Here is a 10,607-nt window from a genome sequence, read left to right on the forward strand (position 1 = left end):
TTTTTCTCCCTGCTTTCCGCATGCCCCATAGGTGACAGTACCTCTGTTTTCAACGATAGTCCACTGTTAAAGAATATTGTTGCGACAGCAATGTAGGAGACAGTTATTTCTGGCTTCAGTGGTCCTAAAGAGAGAGAAAGGAGTTGCTGTTAGATAGGGATTTCCAGCAGATAACTTGGTAGGAAGGAAGAATCCATTGAAGGAGGACAAAGAGTACTTTAAATCTGCATGTTGCCCCCTAGGACACTACTGTCCTGACAGAGGTAAGCGTTTGCTGGGATGCAGCCTAACGCCAGAGAGGATTTTCCAGAGGGCAAGGATCATGGCTGTCCAATTCTGCACCATATCCTCAGACCAGAAGAATAAAAATAAACTCTGCTCTCGCACAGGAGAGCAGATAGGCAACATCCTTCAATATTAGGTCCTAACTATATCTGCCATAGTGTCAGTGCTTTTATAACAATCAAATTCCCCAGACCAAAAGAAGAGAATCAATGGAAGAAGTTCGCTTCTTTTTAGCAAATATTATCTTATTCCTTCTAGGATACCAGAAGTAAAAGTTTGTATTCATGCATACTTTCAATTCTGCCCAAGAGTATTCAGTCTACGAATATTTATTGAGCACATACCATGTGAATGAGATAATGCATATAGAGAATAGAGAACTTAAAAATATATTGTTAAGATTGTAATTATTTTTAAATTATGCCAGGCCCTGAGCATACTGTAGTGAACCAGAAAAGCTTGATCCTTGCCCTTCGGAAAATCCTCTCTGGAGTCAGGCTGACATCACCCCGGATGTGTCAACACTGTGAATACAACAGGGGCAAACCTAATATTTATTTATTTTTGTAGCTTGTACACAATTGGCTTAAAGACCTGAAGTACTAACCAAAGAACAACATTCTTTTAGAAGATATTTCTTTGATGTATCTTGAACTATATATCTTGATATACAGCTACAGTCCTGAGGAAACGCCATTTTTTATGTAGTTATGTAATTTATACATGTCATACCTGTACACCAGTGGTTCTCCAGCACTGGCAATTTTGCCCCCCACGGACATTGGGCAATGTTTGGAAACTTTTTTGGGTTGTTATAACTCAGGGAATGGGGTGGGTTACTGGCATCCAGCAGACAGAGATCAGGAATTCTGCTAAACCTCCTGGAAGGCAAAGGATAACCCTTCCCTTCAACAAAGAATTACCACGTCCAAAATGTCAATAGTGCCGAGGTTGAGAAACCCTGGTGTATACCTGCATTCTAAAATCTGAGACTATCCCATATTTGACACTCTGTTCAACTCTTCTTTGCTGGGTTGAATAGTGCCCCTCAAAATTCATGTCTACCCAGACATGAATGTGGCCTTATTTGGAAATTGGGTCTTTCAAGATGTAATCAAATTAAGATGAGATCTTATTGGATTAGGGAGGGACCCTAACCCAATGATTAGCATTCTTACAGTAGAGGGAAATTTGGACACAGTGACACACAGAGGGAAGATGGCCACGTGCTGGAGTTATATTACCATAAGCCAAGGAACACCAAGGATAGCTGGCAACCACAAGCTAGAAGAAGCAAGGAAGGATTCCTCCCCAGGGCCTTTGGTGGGAGCATGGACCTATTGATGTCTTGACTTCAAAGTTCTAGCCTCCAGAATAATTGCAGGAAAATAAATTTCTGTTGCTTTCAGCCCCGCACTGTGTGGTACTTTGTTGTGGCAGCCCTGGGAAACTAATCCACACCGTTAAGCCAAACAACAGGACCACGGTCACGGTCTCGGCTCTTTCATTCCCTGCATCCCTCCAGATTGCACAGATAACCTAGAGATAACCTAAGAAATTGCGCAATAAATACAACTGAGCTCAGGAAAGATCACTATTCATTCAATCAACAAGTATTTATTGAGCAACTACTGTATTTTAGGCACTTGTAGTCCACCAGTGAATAACAGAAACAAAGATCTCCTCAAGAATTGCAATAAATTCTTTTATATACCTGGCACTTATATAAATCATTACACTGAGATCTGAGAAGAAGAGCAAAAAGGATAAGGTAAGTGGAAAAGGTATTACATTTCAAGGCAGTAAAAGCTGTTTAAACACTTAAAAAGAGGTACCTTTTTTTATGCTTGTGAATGAACCTGTCTCAGCAGCTCACACTAAGAAATAATATTTCCTCAACAATTGAGGAAGGTGATTCAGGAACAGATTTTAAAGTCAAGGACTCTGGCTTGTTTTGGAAGTAAACGCCTTCCAGGAATTTTAAAAACCCTTGGTTTTTTTTGTTTTTGTTTCTAACTCATAGCATTTGTATATTCCTCCAATCCCCTGCTTTTTACGAGACTTCATTTTGGTCAATTGTGCTTCTGCCCACAGTGGTGTCCCAGAATTTCTATATAGGATGGGTTAGAGTTAGCAATAGGGTTGCAAGTGAGAGCGAGGGGCCGTGTCCAAAGATGTATCTCCATAGAAAGCTCACAGCATTCACTTAGATTGCATGTTTCTTGCGGGCAGCTAAAGTATCTACTTTAGTTGGCCAACAACTGTATTTTTTTGGTGAGGAAGATTGACCCTGAGCTAACATCTGTTGCCAATCCTCCTCTTTTTGCTGAGGAAGACTGGCCCTGAGCTAACATCTGTGCCAATCTTCCTCTACTTTATATGTGGGACACTGCCACAGCGTGGCTTGATGAGTGGTGTGTAGGTCCGCACCCGGGATCCAAACCCACAAACCCCGGGCTGCTGAAGTGGCATGCTTGAACTTAACCACTATGCTACCTAGCCAGACTCAACAATTGTATTTTTTAAGAAGCTAACTCTGTAACCAGGGACTTAGGCCACAGAAGGGTACAACTCTTTCCATACTCCACACCCACATATATAAATACACAGGATAACTATTAATTGATTGGCATAATTCAGTGGAATGATTCTTGACTTTTAATGTTTTAAATCCTAGAAACAGGGTATACTGTCTTTTGTATTAGGTGCACATCTAAATACCTCTAGTCCATGAAAGGACATAGTGAGGATATTCCAGGGCTACTTACAGGGCACCTTTTAAAAGGGAAGGAGGAATTAATTCTGAATTGGAGAAACCTAAGGCTCCTTTGTGACATGATCAACGGAGATACTAATAGATCACCTAAGTTGGGAATGCGGAACTAGAAGTCACTCAGGGTGGAAATAAAATATTTGCACAAAGGTAAGAGTTGAAACTATAACACAGAAATATTTGGCCCCTCTCCAAGGTAATAATTACATCCTCCACGTCACCAAAATCATTAGATTGAGATCTTAAGACGGCGATAAAGCTCAATGTATAAATACTAAGTTTTAACTTTTCCTTTGAACAAAAGCAAAAAATGTTCATCAGTGAAAATGGAATGGAGCAGCAAAATTTTAAAAAATTGGCCATTAAAAACGAAGCAATTTTTGGGCTCCAAAAACCCATGCTTTTTAATGGGGAGAAAAGAGAAAATGATTTGGGATGCTTAAGAATGCAAGAAACTATTACTATTTCAAAAAGTCTACTCATCACTAACTAAATTTCACTTTTAAGCCTAATCTAAGATATTCATGCTAATATACTTAAGCTTATAGCATGTTTCGGATTATGTTTTTTTAATCGAAAAACGAAGCAGTTTCCTTTTTCGGATTTATGCCTTATTGATGGCAATAATTTAAGATGCAGGTAGAAATGAGACACTTACTTTGTACTTCCAAAGAAGTAAACTTATCTCTTCCCGAAAACGAATAGCACAGTGTTGAACTCCGGTAAACTGTAAGGTGTGCATAGCTCAGAGCTTCCCTGGGTCACAATGGAACAGATGATTGACACATCAGAATCTACACATTCGCATCTACTGTGGCTCTTTTTGTCAACCTTGTTCTATATATATCTAAAAACGAAATGTACCTGAGTAAAAAGAACACTGAACTAAGAATTAAATTAACGAGGCTAGTACCTATTCACTGTTTCCCATTTGGAAAGTCATTCAACTTCTCTAATTTTAGGGTTCACACATCTATAAATTTCCTGCTATACATAACTTGCCAATTGGCCGTAAAGATTTTTTTTAAAGGAAAGTCAGATCATAGATGTGATACTTTAAGTGTAGAAGTCTTACACTTAAAAATAAAGAATGTAGTCTTCGAGGTATTGATCAGGGACAGGTGAAGTGAGCATGTCAACAAGTTGAAGACTACCAAAACTTTTCTATTTGAAAAAATGTCTAGAAATCTCTTCTACTGAAAATTATTCAACGTGAATGTATTAAAAATCACATTCCCAGAGTACAAAACCTAGAAATGGAGTCTTTGTCTAAAAGTTACAAGCAAGAAGAGATGTTTTAGACCATTCTAAAAGCAGAATATGACAAACATTTTCAGCAACCATTCCGCTCCTTGTTCCTAGATTTTAGTCGTTTTAACTACTGGAGTGAAAGTGCTATTTGGTACTATTTGAAGGTTTGTTTTTATTTAAGAGGTTTTACAGGTGGGAATGTCAATTAAAAGCTCAACAGAAGGGGCCAGACCCATGGCCAAGTGGTTGAGTTTGTGCCCTCCACTTTGGCGGCGCAGGGTTTCACGGGTTCAGATCCTGGGCACAGACATGGCACTACTCATTAGGCCATGCTGAGGTGGCATCCCACATACCACAACTAGAAGGACCCACAACTAAAATATACAACTATGTATTTTGGGGATTTGGGGAGAAAAAGCAGGAAAAGAAATAAAAAAAGATTGGCAACAGTTGTTAGCTCAGGTGCCAATCTTTGGGGGGAAACAAAAAAGTTCAATAGAAGTACGGAGACGTTAGCCTGACAGCCTATGTAAGAAATCCCAAACAATTGTTTGCTTAACTTTTGTTTTTAGAAAAATAACTTTTTCTTTTACACATGCACAGCTATCAAAGAAATCATTTGAGTACATTCTTATCTAATATTAGCTGATTCTGCTCTGCTCCTTTGGGCTAAAAATCAGGGCACGGAAAATGTCTTTATTATACAGAGCCTTTCTTTATAATGATTATTCTTTTTTTTCTTTTGGTGAGGAAGATTGGCTCTGAGCTAAACATCTTTGCCAATCTTCCTCTATTTTGTATATGTGGCCCTGCCATAGCATGGCTGGATGAGCAGTGTGTAGGTCCACACTGGGGATCCAAACTGGTGAACCCTGGGCCACCGAAGCAGAGATCGGGAACCCAACCACTACCACCACAAGGCCATCCCCTGATTATTCATTTTTAATGATTTTTGTGCCAAAAAAATTTGTATGGATTTTGCAACTTGCATGAAATACGGAGGAGTCCTGATTTCCAGTCCTTCCTCTTTCCTAAGCCAGCTAACTTAACCTAGGCTGAGTCACCTGACCTCAGGTGTCCATATCGCCAACTGTAAAAGAAGCATGTTGGCTTAGAATACTTTAACATTCTACTCTTTTATAATTAAAGAAATGAATTATCCTATATGAATGGCATAAGGACTAGTGAAAATGGGAAACAATACTTCTAAGATACAACAATACACCAAAACTTCAAGAAGTAGAGTCCACGGGAACAAATAAGATTACAGAACCCATCTCACACATGCCACTGCAGGGAAGCCCTACGGAAATGATTCAGCATTCAACGACCCTTCTTTCCACACTGTAGCCCAGGAATGTAAGATAAAAGGTATTTTACCAAAATAGCCCCTGCAGATTTAAACTTAAAGGTCATGCATCACCTGTAATTTCACCTTAACACTAAGCGAAAAAGAGATCTAACACCAGAAGCTATAAAGTGTGCTAGTGAAGTGTGCATTCCAGATTACCACAAAGACACTCTCTAACTTTAATTCTTACCGTCCAGCTAGCTGCAGGGATGGGGTACCCATTTGACAGAACCTGATACTCTAGCATTCACAAGTTTCCCAAAAGCTCACAGAAAAGCTGTGTCAAACAAGAAATGGGCATCTTCAGAAGGAGAAACTGCGATGAATAACAGCTTTATTCTCACAGTTACATACTCTACACATTTGTACTAAGTTGAATATAGAAGAAAAAATAAACAAAAAAGTTTTAATCCCCACAATCTTAACAATAATTCCTTTTAAAATGTTCCCTGAAGCTACTTCTAAATGAAGGGACTGCAGGCAGAGGGTAAAAGGAACCACTGTCCTCCTGAGAGATCATTTCATTCATTTCCATCACGTCTTAACAAAAAAGTACAAATAACTTCAAATATCCTCCTGAGCACTTCCTAACATAAAAAGATTGTGTGTGCTCACTTCTGTCCTTTTTTGCCTCTGTTGTATGACTGATACATTAAACCTGCCAATAAGCATGGAAACTGACAAACAAGGTCAAAAACACAATGAACTGAAGAAATTCAATTAATGAAAAGTGGGACATGGAAAGGGGGGGATCATAACAGACTAATGATATTTCCAGTCATTTCCACCAATGCCCACCCCCACATTACAAGGCTTCCACTATTAAGAGATCTGAGTATGATTTCAGCCCGCCTACATTTCCTTGCCAAAATACACATTACACAGTCTAACACAGCCTGTATCTGTTCGGCTGCTGGGGTAGCAACTGAGTCCTGGCAGCACACGGAAGTAGTGTCCTGTAATAAAAAAGTGCAACGTGTCATTCGGCTTGGGAGTTTCTGGACCGGCAGCAACTGCAGCAAATCATCACTCTCCAACATGTGGGCCACAAAATCTGAGTTGGAGGAGGAAGGAGTGTCCCTTTTTCTTTTTCTTCTTCCATTCTTTTTTTTACGTGTGGGAGAGAATGTCGGCAAGTGACAAGGTAATAAGGTCCACTCTGAGATAGATAAGGAACTCCCGGCAACCTAACGTCCCTTGGGATAGGATGCTACTCTGAAGGCAAGAGGAATAAGTTTCATTCTCAGTAACCTCACTCCTTGACGCTGAGGGTACTCACTGATTGCTCGCGGAAAAGTAACCTGCGTTCAAATTCCTTTGCCCAATTTCTAATTACAAATCCTCTCTGATGTTGGCAATTAAAAAATCAGCAAAAGGGCCAAAGGACACCCTGGGCTAGTCAGTGCCCCTGGGAGAGGCAAACGCTTCCCAATTACGGTCTCCCCTCCTTTCCAAGACTCGAAAATTAGTTCTGAAGTGGGAATCGCGGTGGAGCGTGCGGAGGTGCAGCACTTACCCCCATTTACCCCTACGGACGGCTCCAGCTTTGCTCCGGCGATCGCGAGCACTATTCCAACCATGAACCATTCTTTCCTCATTCTCTCCAGCAGCCTCATGTTTGTTAGGGTGGGTGGGTTTTGTTTATTTGTTTGGCTTTTTTTCTTTTTAAGCTGCGATCGCTTAATCCCCGGGGCGTCTCCACACTTTCCACGGTCCCTCCTGACATGCAGCAGAGCAAGTCAAATTGCCACTTGTAAACTAAGGACCAGGGGTTTGCTCCGGCGGCTTTGAGGAGGGCTGGGAGTAGTAGTATCCAGTGACAGGGAAGTCTCAGTGAGCGCCGCCATCACTACCACACGCCTCCGAATAGACGCGCACATAACCACCGCGGCTCTGACCCGGGCTCCCAAGTGCAAGTGTCCTGAAAAGGACACTTGGGCCAGACTAGCGGGCGCAGGCGATCGGGGAAAGGAGGCTGGCCACCGGGGGTGGGCTGACAGGTTCGTTGCCGCCAAGACCTATGGAACTTTAGGAATGACTGGGGCAGCGAGCGGCATGAGGCGCCACAGCCACCTAGCCTTATCGAGGGTCCCGCTCCAACAAACATTTAGGCACAGCTGCCGGCGCCCCTAGAGCACATCCACGGACAGGCTCTCTTTTAACTCTCCATGAGCCTGCGGGAAGGGCTAGCGTCCGCTTGGGGCAGGGATTGCTCTGTCGGCAGCAGCAGCGGCGGGCTGCAGGGGTTTTTTTTGTGGCGCGCTTCTTTGGGACATTACGGCGCTTCCCAGACGCCGCCGTTGACGTGTACGCGGGCGGCAGTGGAGGCCGCTCCCTGTTGCCGGGTTCCCGGCCCGAGCTGCGAGAGTTAGACGTGCTCCGAGGTAGGCGCGGGAAAGCGGCTCCTGGGTAGCGGGAGCATTAGCCCTAGGAATGAAAATTGGGCGCCGAACCGATGCCCGAGACCGCAGGACCCCTGCCTTCCAGCGTCCGCTGCAGCCTGAGAAGGCAGGCGGTCATCGGCAGGTGGGCGCTCACCCCTCGCCCCTTCGCCTACACCTTCCTGGGAATCGGGAGGACCGCAAGGGTTGAGCCCCCAGCGGGAGGTGGGGACCAAATCTTCCTTCGGGGGCGGTGGGTGAGTGCTCAAGCTCCCTCACTCCCAAGCAAGCTGACGGTGGGTGGAGTGGGTGTCTGAGCTGGAGAGTTTGAAGGGTGCGCGAGTACACGCGCTTGCTTGACCCCCAGAGCTTGCCCAGCTAAGCAGCGGGGCAGCTGTGGGAAGGGCGTCAGGGACCCCAAGGTAGAAGTGGTGAGGGACCCAGGCGAGGGGGCTCCTGCCTTCCATTGCCCCGTGTACTAGAGTCTATCCGCCTGCCAGTGTCTTCCGCCCTTGAAGTGTTTCTAGCAACCGGTGACATTGAGAGTTTCATGAATGCACTTCCTACCCACAGAGCGTGTAAGAGCATCAACTCCTTCCCACAATGCACTCAAATAAATAAATAAAATATTGTGTGACATTTTGAAGTTGTCTAGTATCTAATCCTTAAGTGGTTAATTATGGTACTTATGGTTTGGAAGAGACTTCTGGGATTGTTCAGTGATGCCAGACTTGAATTCTGAATTTATTCCAAGATTGAACGGAGACTTATCTTTTAGTTTCCTCCATTTAATTTAGCTTTTTCCTGATGACCTGGCTTGCTAAGCTGGTTTATGTGGTTGTGCTACCAGTTATAGGTTAGCAGTATGGATGTCATCTAATTATACATGAGGCAGAATAACAAAAAGTGAATCTCAAGATAAAATGAACTTAATAGGGAGACACACATGATGTTAAACAACTTAACCTGAAAAGAGTAAAGAAAGCACATGAGGTGTGATGAAATCTCATGTTAAGTATCAGGCAGTCACAAGATAAGTGGAGATACATGAAAGATAGTTTACAACACAATTATTTTCTTAGAGTAATTTTTTACTAGGTCAAAGAGTCATACATCTCAGTCTTTGAAGGTGTGCTCTTTATTAAAGATCATTAAACATTATGCTTACAGAAATTGAGCTGATTTAACTTTATAACTGTTCGCAAATTCTTATCTACTAAGAGCTGTTTCATCTGTTAAGAGCAGAATCTAACTCATGGAAAGGTTTTTTCATTTTGTTTTTAATGGCACTTAAAGAAACAGAATACAGTGCACTGTGAATTCTGTTCTGTTCTATTAAGGCCTTGTATTAGTTTCCCATGGCGGCTGTAACAAATATCTAAAAACTGGATGGCTTAAAATAACAGAAATTTATTCTCTCAGTTCTGGGAGCTGGAAGTCCAAAATCAAGGTGTTGGTAAGGCCACACTCCCTCTGGAGGCTCTAGGGAGAATCCTTCCTTGCCCCGTCTGGCTTCTGGTGGTTGTCAGCATACCTTGGCTTCCTTCATTTCTGGCCATGTCACTCTAGTCTCTGCCTTTGTCTTCACGTCACATTCTCCTCTGTGGGTCTGGCTAGTGGCCACATCACTCCAGTCTCTGCATCTGTCTTCATGTTGCCGCCTCCCCTCTGTCTGTGTCTGCTCCTCTTCTGTGTGTCTCTTATTTATAAAGACATTTGTCATTGGATTTAGGGCCCACCCATATAATCCAGAATGATCTTATTTTAAGATCATTCACTATATCTGCAAATATCCTTTTTCCAAATTAGGTAACTGTACTGTGTTGAATAGGGTCCCCCAAATATTCGTGTCTACCTGGAACCTCAGAATGTGACTTGATTTGGAAATCCTGTCTTTTCAGATATAATTAGCTAAGATGAGGTCATACTGGATTAAGATGGGTCCTGAATCCAACGACTGGTGTCCTTATAAGAAGGTCGTGTGAAGACACATAAGAGAGACACACGGAGGAGGACGCCATGTGAAGATGGAAGCAGAGATTGGAGTGATGCGTCTAAAGCCAAGGAATGCTGAGAATTACTGGCGACCTCCAGAAGCTGAGAGAGGAGCATGGAACAGATTTTCCCTCAGAGACTCTAGTAGGAACCAACCCTGCTGACACCTTCATTCAGACTTCTGGCCTCCTGAACTGTGAGAGAATAAATTTCTGTTTTGTTTTAAGCCACACAGTCTGTGGTACTTTATTACGGCAGTTCTAGGAAATGAATACAGTGCCATTCCCAGGTTCCAGAGATTTGATGTGGACCTATCTTTGGTGTGGCCATGATTCAGCTCACTACAAGGCCCTTCTCTGCTTTCTCTCTCTTCCATTACTCTTTTTTCAATAATTCTATCACTCTTCTTTCTCACTCATTTTTTCTTGTCATATTTTTCTTTCCCCTGCCTCCTCACCTCCATTTTTTCTCTTTGTTACCCCTGCCACTTTACCTGACATGATGACATGAAGACATCCCAACCAACATGTACATGTGAAAGCACACATCTCTAAAAGACACATAAGAAATG

The 10,607-nt window shown here is 42.7% G+C and overlaps 1 protein-coding gene and 1 long non-coding RNA gene across 22 annotated transcripts in view; one reads left to right on the plus strand and one right to left on the minus strand.

The window, feature by feature from the left end:
• SLC10A7 (solute carrier family 10 member 7) overlaps positions 1–7,516 on the minus strand; it is a 239,304-nt gene extending 231,788 nt beyond the window's left edge. For 16 of the 21 annotated variants that reach the window (XR_011501943.1, XR_011501944.1, XR_006525572.2 and 13 more), the window contains exons 1-2: positions 7,177–7,511; positions 42–124 (exon numbers count right to left, since the gene is read on the minus strand). Coding sequence is in view for 18 of the 21 variants with exons in the window: in XM_044767154.2 (XP_044623089.1) it covers positions 42–124; positions 7,177–7,276 (183 nt within the window). In the remaining 3 variants the exon portion in view is untranslated. Of the gene's footprint in view, positions 1–41; positions 125–7,176 lie in introns of all 21 variants that reach the window. The other 5 variants (XM_070504849.1, XM_070504853.1, XM_070504859.1 and 2 more) reach the window with 3 other exon arrangements.
• Positions 7,517–7,962: 446 nt separating this feature from the next.
• LOC123284520 (uncharacterized) lies at positions 7,963–10,262 on the plus strand. The gene is made up of 2 exons (XR_006525573.2): positions 7,963–8,186; positions 9,943–10,262. It is a non-coding gene; the product is annotated as an uncharacterized lncRNA (long non-coding RNA).
• The last annotated feature ends 345 nt before the right edge of the window (positions 10,263–10,607 follow it).

Source organism: Equus asinus, chromosome 3, assembly GCF_041296235.1.
Source record: "Equus asinus isolate D_3611 breed Donkey chromosome 3, EquAss-T2T_v2, whole genome shotgun sequence".
Lineage (NCBI taxonomy): Eukaryota > Metazoa > Chordata > Mammalia > Perissodactyla > Equidae > Equus > Equus asinus.